Source organism: Cygnus atratus, chromosome 20, assembly GCF_013377495.2.
Source record: "Cygnus atratus isolate AKBS03 ecotype Queensland, Australia chromosome 20, CAtr_DNAZoo_HiC_assembly, whole genome shotgun sequence".
Taxonomy (NCBI): Eukaryota; Metazoa; Chordata; class Aves; order Anseriformes; family Anatidae; genus Cygnus; species Cygnus atratus.
Window position 1 is genome coordinate 4,059,089 of NC_066381.1, and position 19,433 is coordinate 4,078,521.

General features: G+C 55.8%; 1 protein-coding gene across 1 annotated transcript in view; it reads left to right on the forward strand.

Annotated features, from left to right (window-relative positions):
- The first annotated feature begins 11,875 nt into the window (after nt 1-11,875).
- Nucleotides 11,876-19,433, forward strand: part of CAMKK1 (calcium/calmodulin dependent protein kinase kinase 1) — a 54,939-nt gene continuing 47,381 nt past the window's right edge. Inside the window, exon 1 of the mRNA XM_035559168.1 lies at nt 11,876-12,331. Coding sequence (XP_035415061.1) covers nt 11,876-12,331 — 456 coding nt within the window. The remainder of the gene's footprint in view (nt 12,332-19,433) is intronic.

A 19,433-nucleotide genomic window follows, 5' to 3' on the forward strand; every position in this document is an offset into this window, starting at 1 on the left:
GAGCCCTGGGACGGCTCCGTGGCTGGGCAGCACTCCTGTTCCACACGTGTGACACACGGTCACCCAGCTGCTCACATGAATCTAGTTCCTCATTTTTGAGGCTGCGTTTTTCAGTGCTGTTCACACTTCAGCACGGGAACGTTGTCCCTCCTGACGTCCTGGGACTGTAGTTAAAGTTCAAGTGTGTGCTTAAGTGTTTTGCTGGAGCGGAGCCGACATCTGCAGCACAGAGACGAGCAGCATGCGGTGAAACTCGGTGGCTGCACCCAGACTAATTGCTCCGAGACGTGTCCTGGAAGGTGCTGAGCACCCTGGCGAGGAGCCAGCAAGGCTTTTAAACACATGCTTTCCTTTTTCTCCGCGTTGTTACCAGTTTTGTTCTTTGATTTCTCTCCCCCTGGCAACCAGGAGGATATCTGAGTAGCTAGAGCTGTGTAACTCATCTCCCAGCGACACGCTGACCTGCGCCGCGGGGATGTCTCCTGGGACGGCTGACGGGAGCAGGTATTGTTGCCGGTGTCTGAGTCCATTGGCTTTAGGTTTTCTTTTCCTTTTCTGTGCTCTCCTGCCGGGCATGGGACAAGCCACGCTGCACGAGCAGTGGTCAGAGGGCGTTTGCAACCCACATGCCAGGTTTCCACGTCTCTGCTTGCTATGAAACTGCACAGACTGTGGTTGTTCCCCTCCCTCCCTCCCTCCCTCTTAACCTGGATTTGTGTTCTCCTGCCTCGGTAATTTTTGGAGGCAAACTGGGAAATTCGGGTTGTGTTTCACAGTGGCATTGCCTGCAGTGCTCCGGACAAGGGTCTGGGGTCTGCTTGCTTGTGAGGTTTTTAGGGTGGTGTTCTTTAGCTTTGCCTGCTGTGCGCACAAGAGGTGTTACGGCCCCAGCTGGAGACCAGGAAGGAGGTTTTAACTCTGCAAAGAGGCAGCCCGCTGCGTTCTGCCATCACTGTTAGCTCTGCCCCTGCTTTTTGAGCTGTGGCAGCTCCTCGGTAGCTCAGTGCGCTTCTCTGAGCCGGGAGCAGGGCTTGGCTGTGGAGCGGGGCTCTCCTCCAGCTGCCAGCAGGAGGGTGAAAGGGTCCCCCCCCCTCTTGGCTCGGGGTGGGGTGGAGCAGGGGGTGCTGGCTGACTTCTGTACCTTCTTTCCCCGAGGACAGGCTGTGCTGGCTGCGAAGGATTGCAGGCTGCTGGCTGTCTGCGGCCTTCCCCCGGGAGGCAGAGGGGCGGCAGGCTGTCTGCAGGGCAGGCTCATCAGAGCCCTGAGTGCCTCTGGCTTCCCTGAACCCAGCCGCAGGCTTGATGTGATTTGCAGGCGGGACCAGCTCAGACATTCAGGCTGCTGAGCTCTCGGGAGAGCAAGGTACAGCTGTGGCAGCCCAGCAGGTGAAGCAGGCTGGCAGCCTGTGCTGCCATCCAAAGCACACCTCCCTCAGCAAAGGAACGTCTTCGTACCAGCGGGATTGCTCCTCTTCCTCCTCTGGGACCTGCTGACCCACAGCGTGCCTTTTTTTCTTCTCAGTTGCAGCTCTGTGGAGCCGACACAGCTGAGGGATGGCTCACATCTTCTTCAGATGCCTCAGAAAGGGTCTGGCAGGTCGGGTACAACTTGTGGTGCTTTTCCTGAGCCACAGCAAATGGGGACACTGCCGTGGTGTCCCAGGGCTGCCGGCACCCCAGCTGTGGCTGCCTCTTGGTCTTGGGCTTGCTGTGCAGAGCCAGAGTGGAAAGCGGGAGCCCCAGGTGGCATTTTTGTGCGTTTTTCCAGGTAAAGCTGCACCTGGAAAATGTCTCGAGTAGGCTGCGAGGCCTTTTTGTGCTCTGACAAGTGCCCCAACTTCTGGAATAGCATTACAGGGACTCAGAAGAACAGCTTTGTGCCGCAGCTTTTGCCTAGCGCCTTGCTGGATAATCTCCAGTCATTGACCTTGGGGCTTTGAAAGTGCATTTTGGCTTAGAGAGCTAAAGCTTGAGGCCTCAAAGGAATTGGGAAAGCTGCTACCCTTCAGATCTCCAAGCAGCAGGGGTTCTGTGTGCACGTGCCAGGGGAACTGACGGGGGTCACCTGGCTGGGACTCCGGTGGCTCTCCACTGTCTCGCATCCCTGGAGCCTGTTCGCCCTGCGTGGGGAGCCTCCCCGCTTCTGCCCTTGGTCTTGTGCAGGTTAACTGGGGCCAGGCTGGGGTTTCTAAAGAAGTGAGGATTATCAAAAGATGGGAGTTACTCATGTGGAAATACTGCAAATAATTTGAACTCTGGTTTTGAAGTCCATTTGTCTTATAGCTGCTGCTGCTCTTGTCTCGTTCCGTGTAGTTCTCCCTTGATTCACCTCCCGGCTCGGGGCATGCCGCAGACCTTCAGCACGTGGGCGCTTAGAGATGGGTGCTGGGATTATTTCCCTGATCAAAACTCTTTGCAGAGATCACCTTGAATGGAAATCTGCACTCATATTTGAACCGCTGGGAAGAAGAAAGCCTGCTGTGTTCTGTGCTGTATGTTTTTATTGGGGATTGGCAATCCTAGAACAGCTGCAAATTAATGTTTTTAAAATGCTGGAAAGACTTTTCACTGCGGCCTTTCACAGAACTGAGCAACTTAGATACATCCCCTGGAATACCTCCACATCTCTCACAGGCAGCTGAAAGCTTTTTCCTTATCTGGGAGGAAGATAAACCTCTAAGCCCAACATGTATAAATGTGAACTTGTTCTGTCTGGCGGCTTGTTCCGTTTAGTGTGGATGCTTTTTAGACAGCACTGACTTCAGCAGCTGTCTGTGCTGGGAGATCTGAGGCTGCCGAAGGTTTGTGATGCTGAGCTGCTTCACTGCGCAGCTGAGCTGTGTTTATGTACATTTTCCCCAGTCCCACTTTGCTGCTCCTAAACTACCCCAGCCTTGTTTTTCGGTGATTTGCTTTTATACCATTAAATCCTCCCATATTGTGCGGCACCGGGGGATCTGAGCTCTGCCAGCACCTCAAGAGCAGAGGAAACCAGCAGTTGGAACAGGAAGGTGCTGCTGGGGAGGAGGCAAGCAGGAGCCGCTTCCTCAGCTGAGCCTGAGAAAAAACGCTGGTGGGGCAAATAAATTGGAGAGGGGAGGGAAGCAGCAGCCTGGAAGCGTGCAGGCTGTCCCTGCTGGGTGCCGGCGTGCAGCAGAGGGCCGAGACGCCGCTGTCGGGAAAGAAGCCCGTCTGTGCACTTCTGGGTTGCTGTTTCCCTTCTCCCTGTTTCTTTACTTCACCAGTGTGCACCGCAGGCTGAGCTGCTCAGGATGCCGCTCGGGCTCATGGGGCCTCGCTACAGAACATACCCCAGGCAGGGGCACTCAGGCAGGAACACGGCTGCGGTTGAGCTGGCAGCAGTCGTTGTTGGGAACCCCTCGTTTGCCTGTAACCCGAGCAGGCGTGATGCGGAGAGCTGACAGCAATGCCACGCAACCTGTTTGCTGACCAAGACTTCTGTAAACTCATACCTGCAGGAGGAGGGTGGCGTGTTTTCCTCCCTGCTGCTTCTCTCTGCAGCTTTTCGGTTCAGCTGGGCAGAGGAGGAACCCTCAGACCTGAGCTGCCAGCAGGTGCGGTGACTGCTGGCAGCAGGTAGGGGAGAGGGCTGGGAGAAGCCCCAGCCCCATCGGCACGCTCAGGGGCGTGTGCTCCTCTCCCTTGACCTCCATCAAGGTGAGAGAAAAGCCTGGAGGCAAACGAGCTACCTTGGTTACTTTGCTTGCACAACAACCTGTTTACACATCCTTTCTCCAAAAAGAAACGTAGCCAAACACGACAGCTCACTGGGAAGAGCAAACTCAGGCCTGGCAAGAGGAAGGTTTCCCTGCTGGGCTCAACCCGTGCCTTTCCCCTTGGCAGGGGAAATCTTTGCTTTGGGGGAACCTACTGCTCTGTCGCACCGCCCAGGGGACAGGGATCACTTCTGCTCTGGGGCTGGAGTGTGGGAGCTCCGTGTGCCTTGGAAAGCTGGGTTTGCCCTGTGTTGCTGGAGGCCAGGGCCCTGCAGGGCTACGAGACGAGCACGCCGCTTGCTAGTAGCCAGCAGGAGGGGCAGAGAGGGGAACTGCATGGACGTGCTGGGGCAGGGCCAGCGAGGGACCGTAAGGATGGTGCTGGGCTTGGAGCATCCCCCAAGCAAGGAGAAGCTGTGACAGCTGGGATTGTCCAGCCTGGAGAAGAGAAGGCTCGAGGAGATCCCCATGTGTGTACATGCCTGACGGGAGGAGACAGGAAAGAAGCCAGAGCCAGATTCACCTCTGCGGTGCCCAGGGAATAGACTGGAGGCAATGGGTGCAAGCTGCAATGCAGAAAACTCCATTTAAAAAGAAAAAATATATATGTTGTGGGTTTTTTTTGCTGTGCAACAGTAAAATCTTTGAACAAATTTCCCTCGGAAAGCGAGCAGGAAGGCTTTTCCTCACGGTCAGCAGAAGGTGGGCACAGCCAGGTGCAGTGCGTGGTCCCTGTGGCTCCTGCTCTGTGGTTGAACTTGTGCAAACAAACACCTCCTGCGCAGTGCCGCGGGCTCCTGGTTGTGCTGGCCAGCACGCAGCCCCAGCAGGGAATAATCCCAGACTTCTGCCTACACTGGTTTTCCATTCTTCAGGATCCCAGCCTAGAGCGAGGGAGCTGGTTGCCTGGCTGGAGGCTCCCCGGCTTTCCTGGATCCCTTCCTGGCAGCTCAGCTCCTCAGGAGTGAAAACCAGACTTCACGCTAAAAGCAGAGGGCAGATGCCCTGTGTTGTCCGCCCCTGCAAAGCTGTTGGTGTGCTGCCTTGCTCGGTGCCGTGCGTTGTGCCTTCGGTTCTATTTCTCCCTTATTCTCCTCCTCCCTTTCTCTCCATGCTGCAGGAGGTGATAGAGTTAGACCGTGCCCGTGGAGGCAAGGACCGGTACGCCATTCGGCTCCCCTTGAATTCCTCGTTTCAGTTTGTTCCTCACTGCGTCTTCTCTATGGCAATTCCGAGGTATCGTTACGGACTGCAGTGGCAGATGGCTCATCTGAGACAAATCCCTTACCCATCAAACAGCTTTTTGCTTTAACTGCCGTTTACCTTTGCATGGCACAGACATTTGAAAAGTCATTATTGCAATGAAGACCCTGAATATTAAAGACTCCCTGACTCTGAGGTGGTTATTTTGCTCGTGAATCGATCAGGTCTGGCTGCTGCCCTGCTCGTTAATACTTGTAAAATAATCTAGCCCTCTCAAACTTCATGTAATCTGACATTCTCGGTTATTTTTTGAAGCACCCCCTCGCCGGCTGTTTCAGTGCCACCTCCAGCAAGCTGTGCTCCCCGCCTCTGCTGCCCCCTCTCCAGGGACTCACTCGCGCTGCCTCTCAGCTCAGCAAGTGACAGTAACCGTGACACTTCGCCTCCTCCCTGCTCAGCTTCAGCTCTGAGTCTTCTCCCTTGCTGCACAAATTCTGCACCGACCCTGCAGGTAGCCCCTGTGCTGTGAGTACGCGGTGCTCGTGCCCACCCGTGCAGCCTCGGGCTGTAGCGGCGTGTGCTTTTGTTGGTGGTGGCCAGAGGGCTTTTTTCCTAGGGGTTATGGGGTTCAGCTTTTCCTGTGCAAGGTACAAGTTGCGTTTGGAGTATTTCCTGCACTCCTGATGGCTTTTGGAAGAGGAGGTTTGGGAGTGCAGGTTCTGAGGTCCAGGTCAGTCGGGATAGTGCCAGACGGGAGCAAGAACGAGCAGCTTTGGAAGCCAGGGCCTCCTGAATTCTTACTCTCTTCCGATATCAAACTGTGATTTACGTATTCTTCAGCTGTGTGCGTATCACCAAGCCCAACTCCTCTTTACTACTGTCTGTAGGGTCCTGTGGAGGTAGGGCAAATGATCCCGTATGGCTGGGGACAGCTGCTGCGTGGTCACACAGCACGACCAGGCTCGGTGCCCTCGTCTCACACCAGCCTCCTCCCGTCCTTCCTGGCTGCGGTGTCTGGGGCTAACGTCAGGCCCATACAGCGGCTGGGCTCCTTCCCCTGCAAGGCTTTTGTCTCTTGTCCCAAGGGCAAACGGGATTTGTTATAATCTGAGGTCAGCGGCAGGGGTGCTGTGGCTGTGCGGACCTGGCTGTTGGGCTGTGCCGCCTCCCAGGTGTCGTAGGGGTGCCGAGGGGAAGCGTTTGTTCCGCACGTTTTGCTCGCAGTGATGCTGTGTGGGCTCGATGCCTCCCGCTGGCCATTCCCCGGGCCTCTTCGGCTGTGACTTGCAAACTAATACACCTCTAATGCACCCCGTCGAATGAAGGTCCTGGCAGGGCTCCCGTTTTACCCGCGTTACCTGGGGTGCTCAATATATGTATTAATATGCTTAATATCACTGTCAGGTGGATTTGGCAGTCCTCAGTGTTTTCTTGCCACAGGAATTTCCTTAAGTAGAAACTTTTTTCTTCGGAGTAATTTTTGGTTGATTATTGCTTACATATGCAATTAGTATAATTGCATCTGATTAAGCAGATGTATTTAATCATATAATTAGAACGTGGGGCGAGGAAATATAATGCAGTCGGGAAAGCTTTTGTAAAACTCCCTGAGCTCAGCGCGCCGTGCGCAGGGTGGTTGTTAGCGCTCCTGCCGTGGGCTGGTAGACTGGAGGTTTTAGTTCAGCATCCTAGTTATTTCCAAAACATAGCTAAATGTGCTATCAGTTACTCCCAGCATTGGAATAATACCCTTCATGGAGTAAAGGCTTTTTTTTTTTTTGTATGATGATATCAGGAGCCTGCTGTTGAGCTCAACCCCAGCATCTCACATCTGCGTGCATGCCTTGCCCCAGGAACATGAAAGCAGCAGAGCTGGCTTCTTCACCGAGGGGGACTGAGGAAGAGGAGGACGAGGATGGAATAATGTGTCCTTGGGGTGCTTGTCCTTTGTGGCTCGGGGACTGGACTAGTCCTAAAATGTTTCTTGAACCCCCCTGCCTTGTTAAGGCACGTAGACACTAAGAAAAAGGAGGCAGAAATGATGCGTTTCCCAGGCGAAGAAGAGTGGCCGGGAGATGTTTGTTGTCATTCAGGAAATTTAGCAGGGGCAGGGGCCTGAACACTGCTTTTCAAGTGTCTCACACAAGCTGGAATCGCAGAAATACTGTTTCTTGTCATTCAGCGGTTGCTTATAAAGCTGTGCTAGGAGCTTCACAGAAGTAATCAAAGTGCCTCTCTTTTATGATCTAATTTTCAGCTGTGGCACAACAGCCAGGCTCACTGCCAAGGACTGGGGAGAGGCGAGGAAAAAAGACCTGAATTATCAGAGCAGGATCGAGTGATTTCTCAGCAAGACATGACTGTGCTCTGAAACAAAGGCCTTGAAAAGCACATGTATGGTGTGTGTGTAAAGCACAAACACTGCGCTCCTATTTAGTGTTTGGGTTGTGGGAATTTCTCCTGGTTTTAGTCGGGGTCTGTGCCTGAAGCAGTTTACCCTTTCGCCAGTGGGCACGCGGGCTGCTCTGGTGTCCGGCTGTCCTGGTTATCTCTGCAGGGGCTGCAGGGACTTGCTGTCGTTGGCTTCGCAGGTACATGAAACAAACCCCTTGGTTCTTGGTGTCTCACGTGGGGCTCGTGGCAGCTCAGCTGTTGTTCTGGTGCGTGAGAGACAAATCCCCCATCAGCTTCTCCGTCCTGCAGGCTGGTTGGTATTTGGGTGTGCGTACGAGGTTGTTGGCATCAGGGTGATGCATGTGCATCTCCCTCGTGTCAGGGTCATGGGCTGGTGCTCAAAGTCCTGCAGACCCGGCTGCAGAAAGGGGAGCTCAGGAGACACTCCGGGATGGAAATAGCCGTAGGCTGTGGTGTTTGGTGTGGAGAGACAGCCCGGGCTCTGAAAGGGACTTGCTGACCTAATATTTCAAAAATGTCATCTGAGGAGCACTTCAGGGCTTGGCTGCCCAGCCTCGGACTCGCCGCTTCTCTCCTTAAAGGGAGTTTCTGGCGCTGGCTGACAGCAGCAGAGCAGATAATTAATCCTTGCTGTGCTGCTGCGGGGGAACACCGGGAGGAAACCTACCACAAGCAGCAGGTGAGGCGAGGAGGGCTGGGTGTGCCCAAGGCAGGGATGGATGCCAAGGGCTGGGGGACTGACCTGGAGGGTGCTGGTGATGCAGGTGACATCCCGTCTGCGGGTCATCCATCCCAGTACGTGGCGGGCTGTACCGTTTGGAAAACTTGCCCTGATCCCTGACCTTGCTACTGTCTATCAAAGGAGCAGACAAAGCCTTCCGTGGTCTTTGGGACCTCTCTTTTGCCTGTGGTCAAGAGGCACCAAGTGGGGTCAGCCTTCAGGCAGCGCCGTGGTGCGACATGCTGACATGCCCCACGCTGTCCCTCCGGTCCCCACGCTGTTGTGGAGGACGCTGCGGGCACCTCCGGCTCTGAGCAGGGGCAGGGTTGCTGCCTGGGTGCTTCCCGTGCAAACTGCAGGTGTGGTTCCCGGTGCTCTCTTCTAGTGCAAGGCCCCTCGGTGCCTGAGCACAGGGCAAGCGTGTGCTCAGGGACAGAAAGGGGAAGTGGGACGGGGCAGGCTGAGTGCGGCATCGTTCCTCTGAGCCTGGGAACTGTGGCACATGAAGCTGTCAAGTCGTCTTTCTGGGTAGTCTGAAGCAAAATCAGGAAATGAAGCTGGAGATGCCGAGCCCAGGGCCCTGTAACCTCCCCGTCCCTCCTGCGAGAACGTTTCTCGTTAGCCAAATGGAAACACCAAGCAGCAAACCAGCTTTACCACCTCTCATTTTTCAGACAATGCTTTGAATTACATTGTGGAGCAGCAAAATTAATTACATTTGCTCATCTCCTGCTCCCACGTACAATACAGAGACATTTTCTCCAGAATCGTATTCCCTCTAAAAGCTTGTTTTCCGCCGTGCTCTGCTCAGAGCCTATGTGGGAAACGTGCAGCCACTTGATAAATACACTGCGGAAAACACCGGCGAAGCGGCTGTCTGCCTGCAGGAGAGGAATAGCTGGAGGGAGAACGAGTAAATAAGGTATGCGTAAGTGAATTAATTCTGCTCATATAAGCTTGTTCGCAGCTTCAGTTCCTGTCTGGAGCAGAGTGCCCTGCTCTGCAGCACCAGTTCGCTGTTTGGGATCGGGCTGGTGACCGGGAGAGGAGCGCCGGCCCCGTGCTGCAGCAGGAGCCCCTGGAGGGCAGTCGTGGTGTCCGGCGGTGAGCTGCCATCGCAGCGAGGTGCGCTCGTGGGGCGGCCTGACCAGCTCTGCTCCTTCCCCTTCGGTCTTGCAGAAAGAAGTGATTGCCTTTTGTCCAGGGCATCCTGCACAGCGAGGCTGCTCTGGGTGCGACTGCTCTGCTCGCTCAGAAACCATTCTTTTCTGATAGACTTCGGGAGGATTTAGCTGTGAAAAGGAATCCTTCAAACCAGTAGAATCCAAGCCAAGCCCAACTGTACAGATGAACAATTGTTCTCTCTGAGTCTTGCTGGACTTCCTGTAGAATACTTCTAGCAGCACTGCGCTGTGTTGCAATGCTGTATGGACCTGTTTGGTTTGATCCGATGGACTGGTTTACGGGGTTGATGTGAAGTTGTGAATTATCCGAGGATTCGCTTTGAAGCATTACACTTCAGGAGGCAGGCAGGTGAGCTGTGTGCTGCCCCCTTCGGTTGGTGCTTCGCTGTGACCCCAGTTACAGTTCATCTGGCTGAAGAGGAAGTGCAGCGGGAGCTGGAGTGATCGAAAGGGACGAGAGAGACTCGCAGCCCAGCCCTGCAGGTGCTGGAGCACAGGGAAGGTGGCTTGGGAGGCAGTGGGGCAGCTGGAGGCTTGCCATTTACCCTGACCTGCTGGCCCTACGTCAGGCCAGAGGCTTTCCAAGTGCAGCCCTCGGCTGTCTGTTCTGCAGGCAGCAAAGCTCGGCAGGTTTCACACGGGTGTGTTTTGAAGGACGGGATCGGTGCTGAGCCAGCCTGGTAATAAGGACAAGCTAGGGAGGCTGCGGCCTGGTGACGGGAGTTGTAGGGGAACGTGGTGTGGGGCTGGGCGGAGAGGGGAGGTCTCGCAAAGGGGATGGCACACTGGTTTTTCTGTGGGTTTGGGGGCTGCGTGCTGGAGCCCCGCACCCCTTCCCCTGCTGCTGCTGTGAGCCACCCCCCGCTGCCTGCCTCCTGCTCTGGAAAGGATTTGTGCTCGGGGATTGAAGGGTTTAAATATAGTTTTAATAGAAGCTTTTAAAGCTGATTTCACCATTTCATTACTGCTCTGAGTGACTGACGTTTCTGTCAATTTGTTTCAAACATGCTACAGAAAAGACAGGAGAAGGGGGGAAGATTATACCGGGATGGAGATGGAGAGGAGGGACGTGAAGAGCGGGCCTGTGGGGAAGAACATGTTGGGGGTGGATTTTTCCTCCCTGTGGCACTCGGTGCACGGCGTGGTTGGCGTGCAACCCAGGGCTACGCCTGCCATCCAGGTCTTCCTCCAGTTTCTGTACCGACATAGAAGGTTTGCTCGAGTTTGGCTGCTGTGCTTCTGCAGGGCACTTGGAGGTCGTTCTCCGCAGCAGCATTCAGCTGGAGATGTTTACCGGAGCATCGCTGGGCAGCTCCAGGCCAGGCTCGACCTCTGCTCCCTGCTCCTGCCTGGGGAGCCCGCCAGCGTTCCCAGGCTGGTGGCTGCCCGCGGCTTCCTGAACTCACCTGGCCTCCCCTTCCCTGTGTAAACTGAGCGTAGCTGGCATGAAAACAGGGCCATGTGAGTGTTATCTGCCTTGTGTGGATATTTATGCACCGCCTGCTTTGCTTGTAGCAAACCAGAGGTTGCAGTGTCTCGGTGGTAAGCCTGCAGTTCATGGATGCAGCCCGGGGTGCGGTGAGTAAAGCCGCGGGGGTCCCCCCGCTGCTCCCAGAGGTGGGCAGAGCGATCGGGTGATGTGTGCGGCAGCAGGTCATTCAGGGCTGGCAGCCGGGTGCTGCAGAGGATCGTTTCCTGCTCTGGACCCCGCCGGGAAGACTGAAATCTCTGGTTTAGATCGAGACTGAAATTAGCGTGCAGGAAGCGGTGATTTTATTCGGCAGCTTTGTGTGACGTCTTGGGTTGTGCAGGCCTTTTCCAAAGGAAAAGACAGAGCCCACATGCCGGTGATCATAAAGCTGTGGTGAGTTGCAGCTCCGTGTAGCTTTTACATACGGTGGGCAGTGAGGCTGATGCGTGTTTGCATGTAGGCTGCAGCCATGGGGGCCAGGGCAGACCCCAGACCCACAGACCCGCTTTTAAATCCTGCCTCGGCTGGTGAGGAAGCTGCACGGACTGCTGGGGAGTGAGTCGGTGGCCGTGGCTTGGCTTCCAGGCTGCTCTGTGACACCGCGGGGCCGAGCAGGGCAACGGAGCCTGCTGCGGAGCCCTACATGGTTGTGGACTTGGTGTGCTGCGTGCTGGGTTTGGACGCGTACCAGGAGCTCTCGTTCCCTGTAAGTAAGAATTCAAGAGGCCATCAGGCTGACCCTTTACCCTTGGCTGGGGGAGAAGCCGCACTTCCCCGTACTGTAAACGCGGGCTGACCCGCTCGAGCTGCAGGAGGAGAAGTTCTCGTTGTCTGCGTGTCTGGTCGCACTCAGATAAGATCTCATCCTTATCGCTCGTGGAAGTTTTTGCAAGCAGCGCAGTGCTCGGCGTTGCCTCTCCTTCTGGGTGACGCCATTTGCTTGCAGGCTGCTCGCGCCTCGCCTGCCCCTCTCGGGGAAGGAGCCGGGGCTGCCTCGGCTGTGTCCGTGCTGAGCGCCCGTTACCGCCGTCACCTCTCTGTGTTTCCTTCCAGGTGTCTCGTGGAGCCGCTCCTCCGTGCCACATGCTGCCGGTGAGCGCTAGCGTCGCCGCGCTCCGCAGTGCCGCCTGAGCCGGCCCCAGCGATGGGGGACTCCCCGACCAGCGCGGTGGGCAGAGGCACGGACGCGTGCTGCCAAGACACGCAGGTGGAGCTGGCAGAGCGGGTCGCAGCCATCGCCGTGGCTGTTAGCCCGGACAGAAGTGACCAAAATGGTGAAGGCAACGCCGAAGAAAACGACACGGTCTTTTCTGAAAACGTAAAAGACATCCAGAGAAACGGAGTCAGCAGTGACGTGGGAGCGAACGAGTTCCTGCCCTCCCAACAGTCAGATGATGCTCACTGGAGGCACGGTTCCAAGAGACCTCTCGCTAGGCCTGTCCTCTCCAGCAGGAAGTTGTCTCTCCAGGAAAGATCATCAGCAGGTTATTTGGCTTCGAGCAACTCTCCAGGTTTTGGTGCTTATGCCACGGGGCCGTCACCGCGGATAATGAGGAGACCGACGATCGAGTCCAATCGGGTCTCCATCTCGGATGCCGAGGTAGGCATGTTGCATGTTCTCCCCCCTAACTGTGCTGTTGGCGTACGGTAAGCTGTAACTGCTCACGGGACTCTGTAGTCTTTTAAAGCAGTAAATCTGAAAGCAGTGTTTATTCTAAGCGGAAAAAATCCCTGAAACCAGGGATTAGACTTGCTTGAAACAGCTGAACACCGTTATATCCATCCCCAAACCTGACACGTGCCTTCTTCAACCCTCACCGGGCTGGGACCCCTGGCGTGAAGGGGCCGGGACCCCTGGTATGTAGCAGTAGCATGCAGGAGCCCCGTGAGGCTGTTCAGAGAAAGGGCTGTGGCCAAATGGATTTGCTTTGTGTCCCTGCAGTGCACGCCCTTTGGGGGTTTATCAGTCAAGGCAGCTTTGCCGCTGGTATTTTATGGATTTAAGCTTCTGGAGATTATGTATCTCCTATTACGTTTTGCCATTATTGAATGCATGATTTAATTTTATAAAGAGCTTAAATGCACTGGTGTTTCCTGCTCCTGTAAGGATTTTCTCTTGTCTTGGAGGCGTTTGCATGGCTTTGTAACAGCAGAGGTAGCTGAGGGCCGTGACCTCGTCCTTCAGAGGGGTTTCTCTGCTGCCTGCGGCCCCTCCTGCCCCCGTCCTGCGGGGCTGTCCCACGCGGGCGGTGCAGTGGGGCCAGTGAGGGAGTGGGTGCAGATGGAACTGAAACTTCAGCAGGGCTTTCTTTGAAAGTCAAGTGTAACAGAACTGGAGTAAATGGGCATTTCTTGAAGCAAAAATGTTAAGTCCTACTGGCTGGGAGGATTTTTAAGTAGGGAATGGGCTGACTGGGGTAGCAGAGAGGGAATGTCTGCCTAGTGGGGCTCGCAGCTGGTTTGGGAAAAAACTGTCTCGTGCATGTTTTGTCCCCCAAGCCAAGGCTGCCCCTGGTCCTGGGCACTGAGCAGGACGGAGGCAGCAGGCGGGCTCAGGAGCAGTGCCTGTCCGACCCCGATTCCTCCTCACTGCCGACGGGGAGCCTGGTGCCCAGCGTCGTTCTCTGGTGCTGCCACACCGCTGCGGTGCTCTTGGGTGCTGTGATGCCCCTGCTGCGATGCCTAAATCCCACTGCGGGTCCTGCCCTGTGTCCTAAGCAGCCAAAATCACCGGAATTGAGACCTGGAGCCTAACATACGCGGCTTAGTGCTTCCTTCCTGCAAGCAGGTGTTTTCCCCCGTTCGTCTGAGAGGACAGTGCTGTGCACATGCAAATCAGCCACTGTCCACTGGGAACGTTTGCAAGTCACGGTAGCTGTGAGGTGGGTGACGGCTGGGAAGTGGATATCTGCATAAGATGAGCTGCAGAGATTGCAGCTCCTCTGACGACAGCCCTGTGCTTTAATGAAAGCTTCAGGAGGGCGAGGAGCCAGCTCCTGGGAATGGACGTGACCGGTGTGCTGGCGCTCCCCTCCTGCAGTGCTTGGCTGTGCCAGGAGCGGGGCTTGTCCGAAATCTGCTTCCAAGTATCTGCAGTCGAGTGCGATTCTAGCACGCTCCAGGCTGAAAGGAAATAGAAAATCCTCCTTGCACAGTGTTTGCATCTCAGGGGGCGATCGTTACTGCCTTGGGACGGGAGACGCTCGGTTAGAAATGCAGGTGCGGAGCCCTCCGTTCCCTGCTCCCGCAGCAGTCAGGTGGCTCTGTTTTTAAAGGTCACTTTGCTGTAACTATTTCGAGCCTTGCTCCAGTGCAGAGGAGATGCTCAGCAGTGCTGTGCTTATTAGAAGCCATCACTCATGTTAATGGGGAGCGCTGCAGCAGCAGGCGGAGGGGAGGCTGGGCAAGAGCTGTGCGAGGTGCTCAGTGGCACTCGCTCCCCCAGCAGGGCCCTCGGGAGTAGCTTGTAGGGCCGGGATCTGTACCCTGTAAGAAACAGCAAAAGGACTGGGAAGATGCACACTTGTTTAGGAATTAAGTCTGAGGCTGACCACTCACTAATGAAGAATAAGCATGAAATTCATGACAGCAAGAGGAGCACGCAGCCCAGCTCCAGCAGCCGGTGTGCCACCCGCCAGGTGCTGCCGAGAGCCTGCAGCACGGTGCCCGTTCTGTAGCTGTGTGGGACACGGGCAGTCCAGACACGAGCTGCACGGCTGGCCAACATGCAGCGGGAACTCGGAAGAGAAACGGGGAGCAGATCTTAGGTTGCTCCGTGCATTTGTTCGGTACGTTGGTTGTGAGCCGTGAGCGGAGCCTTGCTCGTGAGCTGGGAGGACCGAGCAGAGCCAGGAGATGGGGCAAAGCTTGTAAGAGCTACTGGGGACAAAGCGCTGGGGCTTTCGGTCCTACGGGGAATAAAATAACCCTGGGGTGAGAAACAGCAGCAGCTGCTGCTAAGCACACCATGATTCTGTGCTTCCTCCTGATTGTTTTGGTGCGCAGACCCCCAGCGAGGAGGGAGGCTGGCAGGTCGCTGACACCTCGCCGGTCCCGGCGTTGCCCCTGCCCTCCCTGCCTGTGACCCCTTTGCACATCTGGTTCGAGGCAAGCACCACGTTTGCACCCCAGTCTGTCTCTCACCTGCTTAGGGCCCTTTGGGTGGCTGCTTTGTCCTTGCACTGAGAGCAGTGCCTTCCTGGTGGCAGGACGCCGTCGCGCTGGCTGGCAGCTGCAGTTAAGTTTCAGCCTGCACAGAAACGAGGATGAGGTTCGTGAGCAATCAGGCGTCTGTCGGCGGTGCACGTGCGGGTACCACCCATGGGCCAAGGCGGATGGCACGGCCACGTAGCCAAATTCCCTGGGTGGTGCCGATACTGAGCTAGGGCTGGATCTGCTTCCCCTCCCCGGGAGCGGAGCCTCGCTGCCAGCAGTTCCTCTGCCTTCGACCAGGAGAGGTAACGCAGGATCGTGCTCTGGGGAGGCGGGCTGTGACAGACGTGAATTTGCTGCTGCTCTCCTCCGAATTACAGCAGACCCATGAGTTCATTTAGCCGTGCTGCTGAGCTTTTTACCTCTGATTTAATACTTGTTCACAGTTCAGGAGGAGCACTTACACTCACGGACCCGAGGCCCCAGAGCCGAAGCTGCCTCGAGCCGTGGGCTCTGCCCCCGTCCCCGCACCCCGCGGCCAGCCCCGGCCTTCGGAGGGGGGCTGCTTGTGTCGGGGCTCCTGGGCTGGCGGGCTTGAGGCAGGGCCAGGGCTTGTTGTCTCATACAGACAGCTCATGCTCAACCGAGCAGAGCCACCAATTAGCTAATTGCCCTGGGACGAGGTGTTGGCAGCTGCTGGTTTCTTGCAGCCGCTGCCGACAAGCCTGGAGCTGCAATATTAACTCGGCAAGGAACGTAACTTGTTCTGCTCTCCTGGCAGTGGTGTTGTGCACTTAATTAACCCAATCTGCCACAGCCCCATGAAAATGGATCCGCAATTTTCAAAGCACAGGGTGTGAGGCAGGTTCCCTGCTTGGTTCCCCCCTCTCTTAGGCTCTCGGTGGCCCGTCCCCTGAAGGTCCTTCCAGCCCCGTGCTCCTGCTGGGAGTGCCCATGAGGCTGGCGGGATTTTTCCTTGCTTTTCTCATCAAAGTTTTGCTCCACCAAGGGAGCGGCTTTGCCTTTAGCTGTGGCACAGTTATTAGGCTGAAGCTATTAAAGGTGCATCGCTCTGCAGAGCTCAAGCACAGGGCCCAGAATTTAGGTCGCCGGCCCGCACTGCCTCTGCTGAGGTGTGGTACTGGCAGCGTGGTGGAGAAGAGGCCTTTCCATGGGGTTGCTAAATGTACCTTAGGCTTCACTGCTCGGATGAGGGCCCGGCCCTGGTGTGTACCAGGAAAAGGGCGAGAGCCTGCGAACAAGTTGCTACAGCCCTACAGGATCTCGTCGCTGGGTCTGACAGAGCGTGGCCTACCTGGAGTGGGTGCGGGTGCTACCTGCTGGGAGCTTGCATTGGAAGGTGCAGTGCTGCTATTTTATTTGGCCATCCCAAGGCAACCTTTTGAGGTAGCCGAGAGAACTTCCATTTGGCGAGCAGCTAGACAGAGCTGTCTTTTTTCAGACTTTCTCCCCAGAGCTGCCCGCACTGTCAATTGCTTTATCCTCCTCCAGTCTCTGCTGAGTTCTCTTTCACACGTTCCCTTTCTCTCCCCTGGATCCATCCTGGCAGCCCGGCGTGGTCCTCCCAGCCCTGGCAGCAGCGTGGTGTCTCCGCCGGGGCTCAGCACCTCGTCCTGCAGCTCCCCGCTGTGTGGGTGGCCCTGCATGCTTGAGCAGGAGCGCAGAGGATGAAACTTTCCCTGCTTGGTGCTGCTGCTGACCCGAGCCCAAGGCTGGAGGGTGAGCTGACAAAGGGAATTTTCCTACACTCCAAGTCCGCAGCTCATCCCAGAAAATAAATCACGGCTCCGTCCTTCCTTCCCTTGCCTTTCCATGGCTTTATCGTGCGCCTCCTGCTTGTCTGGCCGACTGCTTGCCAGCAGCTGGTGTCGAGAGCTGTGAGAGGCGGTGCTGGTGGTGGGCTACACCCAGGTCTTCCCTCAAGTCCCTGGAGCAGCCAGGTTTTCTCCCCAAGGTTGTGATTTCCTTGCTGTGCACCAAGATAACCCCCCGAGGGGCTGGGGCAGCCGTGGGGCCTGGGTTTCGGCACAGCTGGCCTCCCTGTCCAGCCCCACCAGTCCCCGGACTCGTTTCTTGTAGAGGTCTTGCTGTGGGGCTCAAGCTGCAGTTCTCTTGAAGAGATCAAAGATAAGTGGGAAACGTTCCTTCAAAGGAGAATCCCCCACGGACGTTGCTAATTTCTTTTCCTAGGACTAATTAACCTTTATTTAAAAGTTACATTTCCGATTTACCTAAAGCTCGGTCTTAAGGGTGTAGGGTGGAGAGGAGGAGAAAGCCCAAAGCCAGAGCTGCGGCGGGGCTGCCTCTGTCCCGCTGGGCTCAGCACCCTCCCTCGGGGCTCGGAGGGGCTGGGGAAGCTCAGCTGCCACGCTGCACGCTGAGAAAATACAAAGCACGGAACTCTGCCGGCAGGTTTGGAGCTGAAGTGTGGAAGAAGACGTCTCTGTTCTTGTGGCCTCTCTCCAGATGAGACTCCGGGCACCCAGCGGGCGCCTGGGATGCTGCCCCCGGGTTTGGAGGGCCGGGTGGGTGAGCCCAGGCTGGTGCTGAGCTTTGGCGTTGTGCTGCCTGCACGGCCCCAGCAGGTCCCGGCGCTGGCTGCGAGTCCTGCGCCTCTTTTGGGTCATGTTTCAAACCTGGCTTTCCTACCTCCATGAGCGCTGGGCCTCCTGTGCGTCCTGCTCTGTCCCTTAACAGCTTTCTGATTCGTATTGACTGCTGCCCCCGATGCCCCCTGTCTGGCTTGTATTTTCACTTAGGCTGTTTTTGGAACTGCTTTCGCTTCCCCTTCCAGCTGGGATGATTTTAAAACAGCGTTGTCATCATTAGTGGCTTGTAGTTCCCAGTTTTCCTTCCCATGCTTCTCTTTAAAATGTATCTTGATGAAACTCAACTGTTTGAATTCGGCTTCTTTTAAGGACAGAATTTTTCCCGGTATCTGTATGTGCGGCCAGCCTAACGATTTTTGAAGACGTCTTCCTTTGGACATTAGCCCTGGCTCTTCCTTTCCACTCCATCGCCCCCCTTGGGCAGCGAAGGCGCAGTTCTCAGTTTCTTGGGGTTTGTCACAGCGCTGGCAACAGTGGATTTATGGATTAGGCCCGCACTCTGGCCTCTACCTTGCTTTATGACTTTTTGATTGATTTCTGTGTTCTCTGTAGCTTTGACCTCGCCTCCTTCTCTTGGGCAGTACCTTGGACATGCTAACAAAGGGGGCACCTGGTTTTTAAGGTGGAACAATTACTGCACACTGGGGTGGGCACCGCACACTAATTTACCCACGGCTTTCATTAAAATTTCATTTCATTTCACTCATTCATACCGTATTTATCAGCAGTTGCAGTTACATGGACGTGATGCAGTCAGCAGGGCCGTACAATGTTACCTCTAAGAACACTTGGCCCAGAGGTAGGGGTTGGTGTCTGATAAAGACGTGGTACAGCTGTCCCGCTCCCGGCAGGAGCCCAAACACCGACACAACAACAACGCTGCCAGCCTGCAGTGACACGTGGTGGGAGTCACCAGAGCTGTGAACTATGGTCTTTCTGCAAGAAGGAAAAGAAAAAAAAAAAGGTAAAAAGCACCTGTAATCTGGTTTGGGTTTTGCTGAGTCGAGCTCCAAGTGCCCAGAGCGTGGCAGAAGGCAGGAGGCTGCTTTGCAGCAGGCGTGGGTCCGGCTGGGGACTGATGCAGAGCTCCGGGGCCACGCTGCAGAGCCGTGCCCTGGCATCAGCCTTCCCTTGGCCCCTCGCGTGGTGTTCCCACTGCAGTACTTCTGCAATTCTTTCCAAGAATCGTTCCCCCAGCGTCGTGGCATCGCCTGTGAGCCCCGCGTGGCACAAGGGAGGAGCCCAGGAGGTGGGAGTGAGCCCGGTGAGAGTTTCCCCATCTCTGCGGCGACGCCGTTCTGCACGGGGCAAGGCCAGGGGAACACGAGGCCGAGCACGGGGAAACCAGGCCAGGAGCCATCACCAGAAACTGCTCCTGCTTAGTGGGTGAAAATCACCCCAACGCCAAGCACAGCCCCAGGCTGGGAAGTGAATCTGCTGACTGGGGGCTTTAGGGCAGCTGTCCTCTGTGTGTCTGTACCTGGGGTCCTGCATCCCTCTGGGGAGGGCAGGCCTTTAAAATTCAGGGAGCTTTTCCTTCTCCGTACGTTTCAGTGGCCTTGTGCTTTGCATCTTGTCTTTTACTCGTCTCCTCTCTTGCTGCTTCTAGTTCTGATTGATTGGGTTTTGCCTTTGGAAAGATTTTATAAGCTTTGCTAGCGGCGGAGTTAATGCACTGCTGTGGCTCCATTACTCACTGTTGGCTCTTTCTCCCTGTCAGGGTGGTGGAAGAAAACTTCCTTTGCTGGAAACAAGATGAAGATTTAAATCATTCCTTGTAGTCCTGACAGGGCACTGCTTGCAAGCTTAAAAAGTCATCACTTCCCCGGTTCTTCATTCTCCTTCACTGTGGTGATGGCTTGCGCTGGAAGTGCTTTCTGCTTCGTGGGGGGGAATTGCCCCAATTACCGCCCCCTGCAC